The sequence below is a fragment of the Geotrypetes seraphini genome, chromosome 17 (assembly GCF_902459505.1).
Source record: "Geotrypetes seraphini chromosome 17, aGeoSer1.1, whole genome shotgun sequence".
Lineage (NCBI taxonomy): Eukaryota > Metazoa > Chordata > Amphibia > Gymnophiona > Dermophiidae > Geotrypetes > Geotrypetes seraphini.
In genome coordinates this window covers 29,274,075-29,293,387 of record NC_047100.1, presented here as the reverse complement: position 1 = coordinate 29,293,387, position 19,313 = coordinate 29,274,075, and the positions used below count along the sequence as shown (strand labels likewise).

General features: G+C 47.4%; 1 protein-coding gene across 4 annotated transcripts in view; it reads left to right on the top strand.

Annotated features, from left to right (window-relative positions):
- Positions 1-19,313, top strand: part of FANCD2 (FA complementation group D2) — a 319,297-nt gene that overhangs the window by 238,830 nt on the left and 61,154 nt on the right. For all 4 annotated transcript variants that reach the window (XR_004537318.1, XM_033925761.1, XM_033925762.1 and 1 more), the window contains exons 32-35: positions 2,835-2,945; positions 3,546-3,673; positions 3,962-4,061; positions 12,330-12,452. Coding sequence is in view for 3 of the 4 variants with exons in the window: in XM_033925761.1 (XP_033781652.1) it covers positions 2,835-2,945; positions 3,546-3,673; positions 3,962-4,061; positions 12,330-12,452 (462 nt within the window). In the remaining variant the exon portion in view is untranslated. The remainder of the gene's footprint in view (positions 1-2,834; positions 2,946-3,545; positions 3,674-3,961; positions 4,062-12,329; positions 12,453-19,313) is intronic.

Below are 19,313 nucleotides of genomic sequence, written 5' to 3'. Positions count from 1 at the left end.
GAGCCTGGTTAAAGAAACAGCAAAATAGCTCAGTAACCCTCCCGAGCAAAACTGGAGGCAACCTGAGAAGTGCCCTTTAGATCAGCTTCTGATGTGCTGTCCCCAGGCTTATAAATCGGCAGTGATTTGTATTTATTTCACAGGCAGCTGCCTTAGCCTTTAGCGAACTCATGCTTCGGGGCTCTAAGGTGTGCATGCCGGCTTCCTTCTCTCCCTCCCCCCCAGGACGTAACTTCCGGTTTTGGAGGGAAGAGAAGGTAAGCTGGTGCGCACACCTTAGAGCCCCGAAGCATGAGTTCGCTACAGGCTAAGGCAGCTGCCTGTGAAATAAATACAAATCACTGCGTTCACGTCTCCAAGCTGGTGAGAGGTGTTTTTTGTTTGTTTTTTTATGTTGAGCGGCGGCGGCAGCAGCAGCAGGATTTGCAATAGATGATAGCCGGGCAATCATCTAAATTAGCCGGGTGTAGTGCCCGGCTGAAAGGCCCTGGGGAGAACACTGATATAGCTAACAAATTACTCGAGCTGTTCACACAACCCCCCAGCTTATGCCCAAATTTCTTCCAAGGAATATATTAAGAAGGAGGTTGAAGTATCATATCAAGGCTACAAGCTCAGTACATAGAACCTCTTATAACAAATATGTTATTTCAGGTCCTTATCCTGAATTGGTCATTTATGTCGAACCTCCATCCCACCCTTAAATATAAACTTTATTAGTCTCTAGCTAGGATTAAAATGGTTGAAATTTATTTTATTTTCATTCCCTAAGGCAACACCATATTTCAAAAAGGGAAAAAAATTGAAAAACATAAAGAGAAAATTGTTTGTATCTACTCTATCAAATAGAAGAAACAGCCACACTTATCTTAGCTGGCCTTTTGCCAGTACCAACATTGCTAAGTATTTCAACAAATAGCTGATGCTCTACTTTGTCCAAACCAGCCTTCATCGGGGGTTGATAGAACAGTTGCTGAACTGTGAAAGACAAACATAACATCTATAACCTTAGTAAAATGTATTAACCCATTGTTTAAAATCTTCTCCAAAATACCCTTATAGTCAAACAACACCACCCCAGTTAACATACCACAATAAAGAAAACACTCTAACCTGCCCCAGCAGTCAATAAATAAATACACAGCATATTTGTGGGACACTCAGACGTATGACAATGAGTAAATTTATAGTAAAGACCCTACAATGGTCTACTTCACATCTGCCAATGATATCTCTTGATACAATGATATCTCTTGATACAATGATATCTCTTGATACAAAATGTGGCCATTCCCAGCAAAACGTCATCCTGCACCCAGCTTATGCACTAGAGCCCAAACAGATAATAAATTTATTCTTGTATACCACCCAACCATGACGTTCCAGGCGGTTAAGAACAAAAAACTGTACAATTAGTGAAAAATACATCAGGTAAAAGAATAAAAGAAGATGATAAAAAGAAAATTATATAATTATTTGACAAACTTATCAAACGTGTTTTTAAAAAATTTTCTGAAAACGTTATAAAAATCTATTTGACAAATAAGCAGGCTTAACCAAGAGTTCAGTTTGCCTAGCTGAAAAGCAAATATCCTATTCAAAAATTTCTTGTAATGACAGTTCTTGACTGAAGGATACATAAACATTAACTTATTATGAATGTTTTTTAATGAGGTATAAAAATGAAATTGAGAGGTTAGATATCCTGGAGCCAAACCAAATTTAAAGAGAATACGTGCCTCAAAGGGCAACCAATATAATTGCTGATAAAATGGGCCGATATGATCGTATTTCTTTAGGCCAAAAATTAAATGCACTGCTATATTTTGTACTAGTCGAATACGTTGTAAGTTTTTCTTAAATGATTCAAGATAGACAATGTTACAATAGTCGAGGACAGACAGAATTAAAGACTACACCAAAAAAACAAACAAACTATCATTGTGCCAACCCAAACACACAAAAAAAAGAAAATAATATCCCTCCCAAAATATATCTATAATAATAAACTCCATTCCCTTGCCGGCACGAAAGGCTGAACAGCAGTGCTTAAAGATTTAAAAATCATCAGTAATGCGGCAGAGTGAAATCCCCGACGGATAAGGCCAAGCAGCCTGTTTAGAGTGCTGCCAGCCTGACGCTGCTTCGGTTGAAGGTAGAAACATAGAAGATGACGGCAGATAAGGGCCAAAGCCCATCAGGTCTGCCCACTGATGGGCTATGGCCCTTATCTTCCGTCATCGCGGTCGATGGGGAGGGAAGGATGGAGGATCAGCAGGGGTTCGGCTGCGCGGTGGGGGTGGGGGCGGGTTGCCAGCGAATCCCGGGACAAGGGCTTATTTTTGGGGATACACGGTATGTAGCAGCCTCTGTAAGCAACTGTTCTCCACACCCATCAACAGCCACTTAGACAGCAGTGAAATGATAGAAACATTTGGTGCTGTTACCAGAAGACAGTGTCTATCGCTTGATAGATATTCTCAAACGTTTAGAGGCTTGGTAAATGTAATCAGCAGAACTGGTATGCAAATGCCAAAGTATAGGAAACATCAGAACCACATATTAAAATATTTTGTCTAAATAAAATGTTATTTATTGTGTGTTCCTTGCTAAATAGACCTTGGGGATTTGGGAGGTTGCTCACTGTTTAAGTTACTGTGGCTGAAAATGTACTAGGTCTAAACCCAAACTAGAATCTTCTAGGAGGTTAGAGCCTAATGAAGGGCAGTCAAGATTTATTATTGGTAGTCTTTTCCTGCCATCTACTATTACATGTGGTGGTTAAAAGTCCTCAGGTACTAAATTCAGAGTTGGACCTTTGTTCTCTTGTTTAGGAATGGGTTTGGTCAGCATGAGAACCGTAAGTTGCTGAAGTCAGCGTTGGGAGTCCTAGCTGACCGGTTGAAAGTGGATGACTCGGAGCTAACCATAGATGAATTGGTCAGGTAAGTATATTCTTAACATGTTTATGAAAGAAAACATACCAGCTCCTCTAGTTGAACATTGGAACACAGCAAAACATGAAACCTCTGATTGAAAATCTGTCGTCTTTAAAATAATCCGCCAGTGAAAAAGAAGAGTGAGTGAAAAATATTTCCTCCTATTGGTTTTAAAAGTATTTCCCTGTAACTTCGACTGTCCCCTAGTCTTTGTAATTTTTGACAGAGTGAAAAATCGATCCATTTGTATCCATTCTACTCCACTCTGGATTTTGTAGACTTCAATCCTATCTCCCCTCAGCTGTCTCTTTTTCAAGCTGAAGAGCCCTAACTGTTTTAGTCTGAGTTATTTTTTGGGGCAATATATTATATATTGGCAATTACTGCTTTTATTGACAGCCAAAGTAGCTCTTTCAATAGTGGGCTTGCCCTTTCAAAGTGACTTAATTGAAAGATTAGTCTAGCTGCTGTGTTCTGGAGAAGTTGCAGTAGTCTAAATATGGGAAGAGAATAGCCTGGACAATTAGCATAAAACTATTCTGTCTTAAGTCAGATTAATTGTTTTTAATTGTCTTAATCTAAAGATTTTGTTTTCTATTCTTGCAGCCAGAGTTTCCATTACCTGCTGAATTTCTGCAGTAGTGCCCCACGTTGCACTTCAGCTCTTGGCCTCACCCAGCTATTGCTGGTTATAGCAGAGAAGTCTTCTGTCCAGGAGTACAGAGGAAAGATAGGTGCCATGCCTTAATTTTTTATTTTTTTTACATTTTATTTTCCAGTGTAATTATTGTTGATGAAAGGTACTAAGTCAGCAACACGGATATGCAGAGCCCTTTGATGTACTTCATAGAGCAAGCTTCAGTCTCACATTTATATCCCCCCAAAAACAACGCTTCTACAAGCATATATCAGTAGAGCACATGCAGCAACTGTACAAGTTTCTATCACACATACCATCTCACCAAAGAACAGGCAGGCAAAAGTAATGTATTCATTCTTCCGTTATCTCTTCTATTTGGTAGCTTCATTAGCAAAAGGGTTCCTTTGCCAGAAGTGGATCCAGCCCATGGGGGAAAGAGAGAAGGGCAATCGCTACAATGATACGCTACAGAGTCTCCTTTGGTAAGAAGGTCGCCTGCACAAAGAAAAATACATGTGTATTAGCTGTTTGACTCTTTATAGTGAGATAATGAAATCTTATGCAGGAAAAGTACAGAAACCCACAAGACACAGCTGCAGGTGGACAAGACTGGGATGGCACTTGGTTCGGGTTGTCTAGAATACCCTGCTTGGTCCTTGATTCCCATCTGCTTGAGTGTCTGAATAAATTCATGTAAACCGTTCTGAGCTCCTCTGGCAGAACGGTACAGAAAATTGAATGAATGAGTAAATAAATAAAGGTCAAGAGAGAAATTCACACAAACACAGACTCTGATAGTAATATAGCGGAAGCTTCCAGGAGCAGTCCAGCCTCCACAATACAGAGAATTACAACTGACTGGCTCGTTCCACCTTGCCGCTTCTGCCACAATTTCCAAATAGCTCCATAGGGCCTTTTCGTCAGCTCACATTCTTGCGGGGACTCAGACTCCTGTTTCAGTCAAGGCGCATTCTGCCAGATGCGTGGCTTCTTTGTGGGCTGCAGCTAGAGCTGTCTCTCTTGTGGAGATTTGTAGGCTGGAAGCATGGTCTTCTCGTTACACGTTTGCCAAATTCTACAGCGTGGATGTGGGTCCTCAGTCTTACGGGTCGGCGCAGCAAGCCCACCCTAGTTTTTTTATTTTTTGGGGGGGGCTGTTTTTGTACGACCCTACTATCTAGAATATCTAGATTATGTACTTACCCTAGTAGGCTCTTTGCCAGTAGATAGGTGAGACGTTCTGGACTCCCGCCTAGTATTTACTGCACCTGCTTACAGTTTTCAATCTGTTTATTCTTATCCAAGCTGTTTCTTGTTTGCCTGTCAACCATTGTGGGCTGGAAAAAATTTGTATACAATGGTACCTCGGTTTACGAGCGCACCGGTTTGTGAGTGTTTTGCAAGACGAGCAAAACATTCGCAAAATCGGCACCTCGGAAACCGAGCTTGCCTCGATTTGTGAGCGGTGCCCCCCGCGATCTGGCATCCTCCCCCCCGCGATCCGGCACCCCCCGCCGCGATCTGAAATCCCCCAGACCCACCCGAACATGCTTCTTAATTCCATCTGGCCACCGACACCGGCATGTCCTGTGCGTTGGTGCCGGTACCCGAAGATCTGCCTCCTCTTCTTTGCTGGGCCTTGAGCATCTGCGCATGCTCAAGGCCTGCGAGTTCACGCTCTCTCCGAATCATCTTATTTCATGTAACTTGTTTACTTTTATAACTTTTTGTAAACCGCATTGAACTTCTGGTTACGCGGTCAATAAGCACTATGTTATGTTATGTTACATGCACTGTTTTCAACCCAACTGGATTCTGGCCCTCGAGGACCGGAGTTGCCCACCCTTGTGCTAGAATGTCTCACCTATCTACTGGAAAAGGGTATGTACATAATTTCTCTTTCAAAATCTGATTTGGCTTTAGGTTTCAAGAGAAGTAGTGGGACTTGAGGATCTTCCCTATCTCCATGTGATTCACTGAGTAATTGCTTGGGTCCAATGCCAATGCCGTTCTGTGACATTTTTTCTCTTTTACCACTACGGATTTCCAGTTTGCTTATCATTTGGGATTGGATGTCCCAGGTGATTATAGTATCTTTCTTTTCCACAATTATCTTAGGCTTTTCCAGTATACTGACTTGGTAATGCTTAAGAAAGTTTCCAATGGATGGGACATGCCACCTTGTGCCTTTCTGCCATAAGAACATAAGAATTGCTGCTACTGGGTCAGACCAGTGGTCCATCATGCCCAGCAGACCACTCATGCGGCGGCCCTCTGGTAAAAGACCAGTGCCATAACTGAGACTAGCCCTACCTGCGTACGTTCTGGTTCAGCAGGAACTCATCTAAATTTGTCTTGAATCCCTGAAGGGTGTTTTCCCCTATAACAGCCTCCGGAAGAGCATTCCAGTTTTCTACCACTCTCTGGGTGAAGAAGAACTTCCTTACGTTTGTATGGAATCTGTCCCCTTTTAACTTTAGAGAGTGCCCTCTCGTTCTCTCTACCTTGGAGAGGGTGAACAACCTGTCTTTATCTACTAAGTCTATTCCCTTCATTATCTTGAACGTTTCGATCATGTCCCCTCTCAGTCTCCTCTTTTCAAGGGAGAAGAGGCCCAGTTTCTTCAATCTCTCACTGTATGGCAACTCCACCAGCCCCTTAACCATTTTAGTCGCTCTTCTCTGGACCCTTTCGAGTAGTACCATGTCCTTCTTCATGTACAGCGACCAGTGCTGGACGCAGTATTCCAGGTGAGGGCGTACCATGGCCCGATACAGTGGCATGATAACCTTCTCCAATCTGTTCTTGATCCCCTTCTTTATCATTCCTAGTATTCTGTTCACCCTTATTGCCGCCGCCGTACATTGCGTGGACGGCTTCATTGACTTGTCGATCATAATTCCTAAGTCTCTTTCCTGAGAGGTCTGTCCAAGTACCGCCCAGACATCCTGTATTCGTGCATGAGATTTTTGTTACCTACATGCCTCATTTTACACTTATCCACATTGAACCTCATCTGCCATGTTGATGCCCATTCCTCAAGCATGATTATGTCACGTTGCAGATCTTCGCAATCCCCCTGTGTCTTCACTACTCTGAAAAACTTCGTATCGTCTGCAAATTTAATCACCTCCCTTGTCGTGCCTATGTCCAGATCATTTATAAAGATGTTGAAGAGCATGGGTCCAAGCACCGAGCCCTGCGGCACCCCACTGGTGACGCTCCTCCAGTCCGAGTATTGTTCATTTACCCCCACTCTCTGTTTCCTATGCTCCATCAATACTTTGCAGCCAGCCACAAGCTGAGTAATAGAACCTGCAGATTTCTGTTGCACCAGTTTGTTCAATGCTTGCTGTTAACCAGCTTGTCCGTAGGGCTGCCAATATCAATTGCTTATCCTTGGGTTTTGTATTTTCTCTGTACTTATGTAGTTGCCTCTTGTTGTTTCATACGATAGGTTCGGAGCATGAGGATCAGATCTTCCACAAATTAGATGTCTGGAGGTTCTTGCTCCCTTATTTGGAAAGGATAAATTGAGTTCAGGGCTGTCTGATCACTTTTATGTTCTCACTGCTGCGCCTCACTGAGGTAGGCCAGCGTCCAAGTCCTCGATCGCTCGAGGGATTCAAAGGTCCATTTCTGCGACTTACATAGCCCGTGGCACACAGTCACCAATTTTGCTTATAGCACTCTTGACGAGAAGTGTGGCTGCATTGTGGGCGGAATCTTGCGCGATTCATCGTGATGAAATTTGCATAGCAGCTACTTGGTCCTCTCTTCATACTTTTTTTTCATATTTTTATTTCTTTATTCGTTTTATAATTTTGACAATCAAAATCAAAATACAAGAAAAAATATCGTGAAATTAAAAATTATCATTAATTCCAAATATTTCAAGGAAAATTCTTAAATACACAATATAGTTAGTCCACAATCACTGGAGACAGTGCTGCATTTGCTGAAATTTAACAAACATATTATATAATCAGGAAAATCAAATGGAGGCTCGACTGCCATAGAACGTTCCCTTATCAAAACGGATTGAGAATCAAAATTAATTATTACTTACTAGCCTGAGAAGCAATAAATTTAGATAGCTGCTGTGGTTAAAAAAAAATATATCTATTCTCTTTATAAATCATTACAGGGGTACCTCAGAACAAAGGTCACCCCCAACTGAACCACCTTAGGTCTCAGTATGAGAAATTGTTTCCTTCTCCTCTGTGTCGAACGAGAAACATTTGGATACATTCTTATAATATTTGACAAAAAGGGAACATCTTTATATTTGAAGAATAATTTTAACATCTATTCCCTATCTGAATCAATAGCAAACTGTACTAATAATGTGGCTGGAACCTGAGTCTCAGTTTCCGACCTCTCTAGGAAATCGGTTAAATTCAAACTATCTGCAGATAAATTCTGCTGATTAGAACTTTGAGACCTAAGTCTCACAGGTAAATAATATATTTGTGAGGAATCAAGTACTTTCAATACTTCACTTAGGTAACGCTTAAACATATCTTTTGTTGGTATGGAAAATAATTTTGGAAAATTGATAATCCGCAAATTGCTTCTCCTAATGGAGTTTTCCACCATTTCTTGTTTGAAATGTAAATTTGCACTATCTTTTACCCAAGTTAGTGCTTGCGCTTCCACTGTTTTTACTCTGGTGTCACAATCATTTAATTTCTTTTCCAATACCGAAATTCTATTCTTCAAATCCAAATTTTCTGAAAGTATCGCAGAACAATTTTGGGAGAGATGCTGAATCTGGTTTCCCAAAACCATCTGGAGGTTAGAAATAGCCTCCCAAATTGTTTCCATATTGAAAACTTTAGGTTTAGGTAAGGGCAAAAACTCAGTTCTGGTTGCCCCTGTTAAAACCAAAGTACTTGCGTTTGCTGCAGATATTCCTGTAACAACTTTTATCCGGTCCTCTTCTCCTCGCGGCTGCTCAGATGGAACTGCACTCTCTCCCTGCTTCCACTTAGCTCCAGGAACTTCGCCCTGCCGGGCAAGCAGGAAGGCGTCCTGATTACGGCTCGACATCGGCTGCTCCTCTGCCGCTACCCCAGCTTCCGCTTTCGCCACATTAGGTCGAACCGGAGGGCTCTTTTCTTCCGGAGAGAGACTGACACCCTCAAAGGAAGGGAGAGACGCCTCAGCCAGTACTTCCCCTCCAGCTGAGGTATTACCCTCCGAATACTGCTACGTCCCATGGCTGTGCTGCACAAATTCGTCCATCGGGCCGACTGTAGGTAATCGCTCGCCCAGCAATCCCGGGTGCTTAGACTTTCTTTTAACCATTTCTGGTTAAGTAAAAAGCCATCTTGTCAAGCTCCGCCCCCCCCGTTTGCTCTCTTCATACTTTTACCGAATTGATGTGGTGGCGTTTTTTGGGACCTCGGTTTTGTGGGCAAGCTCTTCTGTCCTTCCCTAGCTACCATGGCTTTGGTAATGGAATCCGGAAGGGACGTAACAGAATGGAAGATTAGGTTTATACCTTTGATAATCTTTCAGTTAGTCCCTGGAGCCCTCTCTGTATTCACTCAGTTGTTTGGTGTAGCCTGGTGGTCTCACCTTATGTTAATCAGGGGGTCGAGTGCAGTTCCTTGAAGAGTTTTTCTCTTCTTTTGCAAATTCTGTTGCTTCCTTCCCTTTTCGTATTTGATGGATTTTCAGCCATGCCTTTTACCCTTTGGAATGCTTGTCCAACTTTGGTGAAGGAACTGGATTCCTTAAGTTTTCTTTCCTATTTCAGCAACTTTTGTGCATTTGGGGGTCTGATGATGGCATTAGGTAAGCCTGGAGGTGTAAGATAGAAGTAGAGAATGACACGGTGAAAAAATTGGTCCCCGTCACCGCCCCGTCCCCGTCTCACCATCCCCGTCACCGCCCCGTCCCCGTCTCACCATCCCCGTCACCGCCCCGTCCCCGTCTCACCATCCTCTTCACCGCCCCGTCACCGCCACTGCCACCCCATTCACCGCCCCGTCACCGCCACTGCAATCCCATTCACTTTTCTTTATTTACGTATAAAGGAAACATTCTTTAAAACTTTAAAACTTAGTTAAATATTAGTTAATAACTATACAAAAACAAAACACGCAGAGAAAAAATTAATTAATATAAATTCTCAAAACTGACACATTTTGATCACTAAATTTAAAATAGTTATTTTTCATACAGTTTTTCAATCACTAATCTTCCACCACCCCTGGGGCTAGCAATGCAAAAACAAACACGACATGTACTTTAAATGCTTACAATGTTAGCCTATATGGTAAGTAGACGCGGCCACTGTACCTAATCGCGGCAAAGATCTCCCTGCCGTGATTAGCATAGTGACCGCGGCTACGGCTGCAAGTCTCCCCTCCCCCCAGCGATCACGGCAGGAGGGCACCCAACCCCTCCTGTAGACCCCCCCAACGGCCCTCCCGACAATCGCAGCAGAAGGGTACCCAACCCCTCCTGCCGGTCCTCCCAATGGCCTCCCCTAAGATCGCCGGCAGGAGGGTACCCAACCCCTCCTGCTGGACCCCCCCCCAACGAACCCTCCCACCCCGGAACCCCCTTAGTCTTACTTTCCAAGTTGGACCGGACGGCTCCTCACACGTATGGCCAGCAGGCTTGCCTCCGTCCAAATGAGGCGGGCCCGCCCCTACCCTGCCCAACCCACAGGATCCTAGGGCCTGATTAGTCTAGGCACCTAAAGCCACTCCCGCTATAGGAGGGGCCTTAGGTGCTTGGGCCAATCAGGCCCTAGGATCCTGTGGGTTAGGCAGGGGAGGGGAGGGGCGGGCCCGCCTCATTTGGACGGAGGCAGGCCTGCTGGCCAGACGAGCGAGGAGCTGTCCGGTCCAACTTGGAAAGTAAGACTAAGGGTGGTGTTTCGGGATGGCGGGGTTTGTTGGGGGAGGGACCGGCAGGAGGGGTTGGGCACCCTCCTATTGGCGATATAGGGGGCCGTTGGGGGTGCCGGCAGGAGGGGTTGGGCACCCTCCTACCAGTGAGGGCGATCGTCGGGGGGGGGGGGGGCGGGTTCTATTGTCAGGAAGGGTTGATCTGACAAATGAGGAGCACGGTGAAAACACAGGTAAATTGCGGTTCCTAGAGGGGGGGACATTGGCCTGCGGGGACAAATCTATTCACCGTTTTTGCGGTCAGTGAAAGGATTTGTCCCCGCGTCTGCGGCGATTTGCTAATGAGGTCACCATAACCCGCAGCCAAACTGCAGCCACGCAGCGGTTCGCTGCGGGGATCGCTCCCCGTGTCATTCTCTAGATAGAAGCTCGATAAGTGTAATCTATTTCTATGAGATCCATCCCTCCTCCTGATCTAGGAATGTACAATTTAGGCATACACTGATTCTTATAGATGACTTTGTGGGCATGTAAGAGTTTTCTTGTTTATATATTTAGTTTTTCAAGGTCTATATGAGAGTATAGGAAGTCTTAGTTTGATTCTGTGATGATGGACTCTAAAATATTATTTTTTTCTGTATGATTGCTGCTTGATAGTTGTTCCTTCCTCTGTTCCTAGATATTTATATACACCTTCGTTAGAGAGATGTTTTTCAGCTTTGCTCAACTTTTCCCCTTAGCACATTTTAAAAAGCCCAGAAGTCACCTGAAAAGTTGTTCCGCTAATTGCTGGTCACTATAGAGCAGTGTATCTCAAACTGTGTGCCTCCTGAGATTCCTCAGTGTACCGCAGCACACTGAGGAGGAAGAGAGGCGCCTGCCAGCTGCTTTCCCTACGCAGTACGGCGCCAGCGCTGCCCGATTCGCCGAAGGTCTGCATGTTTCCCCCTTCTCTCTAGCGTTCTCTAGCTTCCCCCCTGGCCTCCCGGTCTCACCTTTAAACCTAATTATAGCAGCCTGCAGATGATCACCGGTAGATAAAATGATTTTATTTTCAATATAGTGATTGAAATGTGTCAGGTTTGTGTATATTGTGTGTATATGAAAAATGAATGGGAAAAAATTGCATTACAATTAGTAAAAGGGCTGGGATCTGGGGTAGAGCTTGGGTGGGCCTAGGGAAGTCAATGGTTGGGGTACTCAGTTGATATTTGTTAGACTTAGGGGGGACTTAGCTTGAAGTAGTTGAGAAACACTGCTGTAGGCAATCAGCCGGCGCCAGCTTCTCTCCAGCCTTCTTTCCTGCTGGCACCCTCTACTGGCATCTCAGGGCCCATCTGGAGGGCCTCTGCACATACGTGGATGTCGACATGATGATGTCACGCATAGGCGTGATGTCATCACGGCGACATCCGCGCACATCTGGGTGCCTCAAGCTGTGGCCACTACCTTTAGTGTGCCTCGGCTCGAGAAAGTTTGAGAGACTCTGCTATAGAGTTTCAGATCATCCACAAATATCTTAGTCCCTGGTGTTCTGCTTCTCCTCTCTGCCATGGATAATTCTTCCCTGAGCCCTGTATAGAGTCACAGTGGAATCTTGCTCTGCCCTAAATAAATAGAGAACATAGCAATTCTTCCAGATTTCATCAATCACTTGAGCATACTATTTTTTTGTGAGGAAGGATGGAGTATGAAACAAGGTTAAAAATGCGAGAATCAAGGGAGCAATATTGAAAGCTTTTTAGATGGGTAAATGCATTCTGAATATTGTACACCTCCCCCTACCACAGTCAGGTAAAAGTGCGTATAGTGTTCACAGTGATAAGAAGCTGCCATGTTTTCTAAACACATTTGTAAGTTTGACTTTTTTATGTTTGGTTGAAGCATCTACCTGGAGTACACACATGATGTTTTGAAAGCAGTAGAAGAGATTTCAGGGATTGCAGTACCAGAGCTGGTAAATGCCGCTAAAGATGGAAATTCTTCTACTTTCCAGACACTGACCAGGTAACAAACATGAATGTGCTCTTTTAAATTATAGCAATGCTTAATCTACCCAGTGCTGAACCCTCCTTCTGGGACTGTCTCCTGCCTAGCAAAAAGAGATGTATCAAGTACTTTCTAGAGGTTATTATCTCTAAAGACTCAGCACAAACGTATTTCAGCCCATTGGCCTGCATCAGGAGTAATTAAGGGCTCTATTTACCCAACATTTTTTGGTTTCCGGCAGGCATATTTAAATTTTGCCAAACTGTAAATGTTTATTCTTTAGCACTCTCCAGACCAGTAGAGGTTAATCTTTACGAATGGGTATATATCCAATCATGACCAGCAGGTGGAGACTGAAACAAAACTGTGGGACAGTATATACTATACTCCCTTCTCTATTTCCCTCAGTCTTCTTTCAGTCTCCAGCAGGTGTTGATGTGATCTGTACCCATCTCCCTTGGTAGGGCTGTTGGAATTTGTTTAGGGGGTTTATAGTCCCTGTTTTTGGCCGGACGGAGCTTGGGCGGACCCTGTTTGAGGGTTCGTCCGACCTCGGGGGTGTCGAACCCGGCGGGTCTCGAGTGGGGTCCCTCCCCCCACTTCCTCCACCTCCCCACATTTTTTTAGAGGAGCCTCAGCAGTAAGCCTTGCCCCCTAAATCAAGCAAGGCATATTGCTTCGAGAGCCTGTAGAGTCTGTTCTGTAAAAAAAAAAAAAAATCCTGAGGTAGTGCTGGTCTGGAGGGTTGTTTCCCTTTAAGAAAACTGTATTTTACTGTATTTTTTCATCTAACCGGCACTTTTTTATAGCTAGGTCGCGTATGGAGTAATGAGCACTTCTAAAGGGAAAAAGTGATCATTGTGCTCCAGGTGCGAGGCACTCACGGCCGGCCTGAGCAAGCGGTGTTCAGGCCGGTGCGGTGGAGGAGCTCCGTCGGCAGCGGCTGCAGGCGCCCAGAGCTCCCTGCCGATGGTGCCTCGCAAGTCGGCTGGGAGCAGTGGGGAAGCCCGGTCTTCCCCAACCGCCCACGGAGGGATTCCCCGAGCCGCCGACGGTCGGGTTGTTGGGGATTCCCTCTCAGCTGATATTTTGACAGCTGATGCCGACTTGTCTGTTTTAGCGGCTGGGACTGTTCAGGCTTCTCAGCCGCTACAGGCTATGGAGGGAGCATTTTTGGCGGGAAAGTCGTCATCTTCTCAGTCTGGCCCCTCCATTTTGTCTTCCACCTCAGGTGACTTTCCCCCTGTATTGGAAAAACAGGTGCAGGTTTCTGCTGGGTCCCCTGCTCTGGCAGGGAGTCCCTTGGGACCCTCGGGGGGTTTTTCTCCTGATTTATTTTTTTCCTTGTGCAGAGCCTATTTTCAGGCGGCTGGGGGTCCCGGTTGCGCTCAGGGGGTTTCGGGGAGTGGGGTTTCCTCCGCGCTCCCTGCGGCTTTGCCTCTCTCGTCTGTTGTAGCGTCCCCTCTTCCTCCTCCCTTGTCCAAGCGTCCGCGGGTGTCGTGGGATGAGGATTTATGGTCGGAGGAGAGTGTCGGTCTGGATGAGGACCTGGACCTTTCTAAGGATTTCCAGGACCCTCTCGAGGGGACGGCCGCTGGCGGCGGGTTGTCGGGTTTCCCGTCCTCCGGCGAAGAGGCGTCAGTGGTGCGCCTTTTTCAGAGAGATGAGCTGCCGGACCTGATTCAACAGGTTTCTTCGGTGTTGTGTTTTGAGGATGCGCCGCCGGAGACTCCGCGTGTGGGGGACCCTCTGCTACGAGGGATCCGTTCCGTTTCCCGCTCTTTTCCTATGCATCAGGATATTCGGGATATTATACTGGAACAGTGGAAAACGCCGGAGGCGCCGTTTCGTTTGGCGCGCAGTATGGCTCGTTTGTATCCCATCCCAGAGGGGGATCGGGCTACTTTAGCATCGCCAGTCGTAGACGCGGTGGTCTCGGCGATTTCTAAGCGGCATACCGTGCCTGTTGAGGGCGGTTCTGCCTTGTGGGACTCTGAGGAGCGCAAGTTGGAGAACATCCTTAAGCAAAATTTTTAGGTCTCTGCCTTTGGGGTCCAGGCGGCTATTTGGGGGGGGGGGCTGGTCGCTCGCGCCGTGTTTCGGTGGGCTGAGCGTGTCCTGGATCGGAAGTCTGATGACTGGTCTCTGGTGGATCAGGAGGTGGCGAAGATTGAGATGGCTGCCTCGTTCCTCTCAGATGCTCTGTATGACTTGGTGCGGATCTCGGCTAAGTCTATGGCCTTTGGTGTGGCTGCGCGGCGTATTTTGTGGCTGCGCGCTTGGGCGGCGGATGCTGCGTCCAAAGCTAAGCTTACTAAATTTCCCTTTCGGGGGTCCTTTTTGTTTGGGGAGGAATTGGATAAGTTGATTCAGACTCTGACGGACTCAAAGGTGCCCCGTCTGCCTGAGGACCGTGCCCGCCCTGCGTCTCGGAGTGGCGCTGCCCGGGGGCGTTTGCGGGAGTTTCGCAAGTATCGCCCTGGGCGTGGGGCTGCTTTTTTCCTGGCTCCAGGGTTTTCACGGGGTCGGTTCTTCCAGCGCATGCAGCCCTTTCGGGGGGCCCGTCGGTGGGCAGGGAATCCCTCCGCCGGTTCCCCCGCTTCCCATCCTGCACAATGACTCCTTGCCGGCGCCCCCTTTGGTACTGGTGGGGGCCCGGCTGCGCAAATTTTTCCCCAAATGGGCCGAGATCACGTCCGATCAGTGGGTCCTGGAGGTGGTGCGGGACGGTTATGCCCTGGAGTTCGCCCGCTCTCTGCCGAACCTTTTCCTCGCCTCTCCATGTCAGACTCCTTGGAAGACGCAGGCTTTTCGCCAGACCCTTCAGCGCTTGCTAGATCTCAAGGCAGTTGTTCCAGTGCCCCCTCCGGAGTGGGGCACAGGCAGGTACTCCATTTACTTTGTGGTGCCCAAGAAGGAGAGGACCTTTCGGCCCATCCTGGATTTGAAAGGGGTCAACAGGGCTCTCAAGATTCCATCTTTCCGCATGGAAACTCTGCGGTCGGTCATTCTGGCGGTTCAGCCGGGGGAGTTTCACACTTCTCTCGATCTGACGGAGGCCTACTTGCATGTTCCCATTCGGGCCTCTCACCAGCGCTTCCTTCGCTTTGCGATCTTGGGTCGGCACTATCAGTTCTGTGCGCTTCCCTTTGGTTTGGCCACGGCTCACCGGACGTTCACCAAGGTGTTGGTGGTCGTCGCGGCAGCCTTGCGGTCGGAGGGCATCCTGGTACACCCCTACCTGGACGACTGGTTGATTCGGGCAAAGTCGTTGCAGGAGAGCTCCCGGGTTACGGCTCGGGTGGTGGAGTTTCTCCGGTTGCTGGGCTGGGTGGTCAACCTTTCCAAGAGTCGGTTGGTCCCGGCTCAGCGTCTGGAGTACCTTGGGGTTCTGTTCGACACCTCCTTGGGGAAGGTCTTCCTTCCAGAGGCCCGGGTGAGCAAATTGCAATCTCAGATTCGCCTGCTTTTGGCGTCCCGGTGTCCTCGGGCACGAGATTTCCTCCAAGTCTTGGGGTCGATGGCGGCGTCCCTGGACGTGGTGAGGTGGGCGCGGGCCCACATGCGTCCTCTTCAGATGTTCCTGTTCCCCTGCGAGGCATGGCGCGCTGCAGTCTGCGCTGGTGGCTCCGGACCCCTCACCTGGTTCAGGGGGTGGGTCTGGATCTCCCGCAGTGGACGGTGCTCCTTACGGATGCGAGTCTCCTCGGTTGGGGGGGCTCAGTGTTTGGGTCACTCAGCTCAGGGCACCTGGTCCACGGAGGAGGCCTCCTGGTCGATCAACGTGTTGGAGACCAGAGTGGTCCGGCTGGCGCTGTTAGCTTTCCACTCCCTTTTGTTGGGCAAGTCGGTCAGAGTCCTGTCGGACAATGCCACGGCGGTGGCTTATGTCAATCGTCAGGGGGGCACCAAGAGCACTCAGGTGGCGCAGGAGGCGGCTCGGCTCATGGTTTGGGCGGAGTCCCATCTTCTGGACCTCTCGGCCTCTCACATAGCCGGGGTAGAAAATGTTCAGGCGGACTTCCTCAGTCGTCACTTCCTGGATCCAGGAGAGTGGTGTCTCGGCGCCGTGGCGTTTCAGTTGATAGTGCAGACTTGGGGGCAGCCCCTGATGGACCTGATGGCCACGGGTGGCAACGCCAAAGTGCCCCGCTTCTTCACTCGTCGCAGGGATGGTCTGGCCGAGGGTCTGGATGCTCTGGTCCAACCGTGGCTGACGGAGGGGCTGTTGTATGTGTTCCCTCCTTGGCCATTAGTGGGCAGAGTACTTCTTCGCATTTTTCACCATCCGGGGCTGGTGGTTCTGGTGGCTCCGGATTGGCCTCGACGTCCGTGGTATGCGGATCTGGTGAGGCATCTGGTGGCGGATCCTCTTCCTCTGCCTCTCTTGGATGATCTTCTGACGCAGGGTCCCATTCCCATGTTCAACCCATTTCCCTTTTGTCTTACGGCTTGGCTCTTGAAAGGGGTCGCCTTAGTAAGAAGGGATATTCAGATAAGGTGATCTCTACACTCTTGGGGTCCCGGAGGCTTTCTACCTCTCGGGCTTATGTGCGGGTTTGGCGTCTTTTTGAGGGATGGTGCCGGGCGCGGGGAGTGGTCTCTTTTCGCTCTTCCCTGCCTAACATTCTAGAGTTCTTGCAGGATGGCCAGGATGGTTTGGTCTTCTCTCCGGGTTCAACTTGCAGCCCTGTCGGCTTTTCGAGGGTTGGTGACAGGTCAGCGTTTGTCGGCCATTCCTGATGTGATTCGCTTTTTGCGGGCGGCCAAGTTGCTCAGGCCTCCCCTAAGGCTCTCTGTTCCCTCTTGGGATCTCAATCTGGTTCTCTCGGTTTTGGTGCGCCCGCCTTTCGAGCCGTTGGATGGCTGTTCTTTGAAGGACCTTACTCTAAAGGCGGTCTTTTTGGTGGCCATTACTTCTGCTAGGCGTGTTTCTGAGCTACAGGCTTTCTCTTGTAGGGCTCCCTTCTTGGAGTTTTCTAGGGAGCGGGTTGACTTGCGGCCTGTTCCTTCCTTTCTGCCGAAAGTAGTTTCTCCTTTTCATGTCAATCAATCGGTGGTCCACCCGGTCTTGGGTGGTCGGGAGGGCTCTTCTGAGCAACGGCAGCTGCGCAAGTTGGATGTCGGTCGGGTCCTCAGCTCTTATGTGCAGCGGACCCGGGAGTTCCGGAAATCCGATCATCTCTTTGTCCTTCTGGCGGGTCCTCGTCGGGGGGGCTGGCGCTTCTAAGGCTACTATTGCGCGCTGGATCAAGGAGACGATTGCTTCCACTTATCTTCTGAGTCAGAAGCCTGTTCCGGAGTTTCTCAAGGCTCATTCCACTCGGGGTCAGGCGGCTTCTTGGGCTGAGTCGTCGCTCGTGCCTCCAGTGGATATTTGTAAGGCTGCGGTTTGGTCCTCCTTGCATTCATTTATTAGACATTATCGGGTAGATGTTCAGGTGCGTCGGGACGCGGTGTTCGGTGAGCGTGTTCTGGTATCGGCCCTTCGGGGGTCCCGCCCGTGAGAGGGACTGCTTTGGTACGTCCCATTCGTAAAGTTAACCTCTACTGGTCTGGAGAGTGCTAAAGAAGGAGAAATTAGGTTCTTACCTGCTAATTTACTTTCTTTTAGCTTCTCCAGACCAGTAGAGGTCCCCACCCTGTCTGTTGTTGTTGTTGTTGTTGGGGCTGTTTTCGCGGGCAGTTTTTGTTTTTTGCTGCGGGTTCTAGTATTTTTCTAGGGCCGGGGAGAATTAAAGAACAGCGGCTGTGGCTCGGCTGGCTTAGCTGGCGAGCTGTGGGGACATTTTCCTTCGGGTATTTCTCCTCTGCATTTTCCAACAGCACTTGGGTATGTTAATTGTTACTCCTGTTCGGAGTATTGTTTTCTTTCTGTTTTCCAGTTCTTAGTTCTGCTTGGCTATTCGGCAGACTGAGGGAAATAGAGAAGGGAGTATAGTATATACTGTCCCACAGTTTTGTTTCAGTCTCCACCTGCTGGTCATGATTGGATATATACCCATTTGTAAAGATTAACCTCTACTGGTCTAGAGAAGCTAAAAGAAAGTAAATTAGCAGGTAAGAACCTAATTTCTCCATAAAAGCTATCCACTGGGCTGTCTTTAAAACAAATTTCACAGGTTTACCTATACAACAAACTTTGCAGATATCTTGTGGATAGATTTTATTAAACAAATGCAGTTTGGAAAAATTTAAATATGCCTGCCGGAAACCCCAAAAATGTTGGGTGAATAGAGCCCTAAATGTGTTTCCTATCAAAACTTACTCCTGATAGAAACATGATAGCAGATAAAGGCCAAATGGCCCATCCAGTCTGCCCAACCTGATTCAATCTAAAAATTTGTTGGGGTTTTTCTTAGCTGTTTCTGGGCAAGAATCCAAAGCTCTGCCCGGTACTGTTCTTATGTATTTTTCTCTTGGCTTCTTTCAGTTTTACCCAGTAGTCATTTTTGTACTCCTCTTCTGGGGTCTTTGTATATTTTAGGAACGCCTTTATTTTGTTTTTATTTATTTTCTTCACATAAAGGTCTATAGCCATTTTTATTGCTCCTTTCAGCTTAGACCAATGTTTTTCCACTTCTCTTATGTTCTCCCATCCTAACAGCTCTTTCTTCAGGTGCTCTCCCATTTTATTAAAGTCCGTACATTTGAAATCTAGCACTTTAAGTTTTGTGCGGACGCTCTCCACTTTAGCTCTTACATCAAACCAAACCGTTGGATGATCGCTATTTCCCAGGTGGGCACCCACTCGAACATTAGAGATACTCTCCCCATTTGTGAGGACTGGATCCAATATCGCTTTTTCCCTAGTGGGTTCCGTCATCATTTGTCTGAGCAGAGCTTCTTGAAAGGCATCCACAATTTCTCTACTTCTTT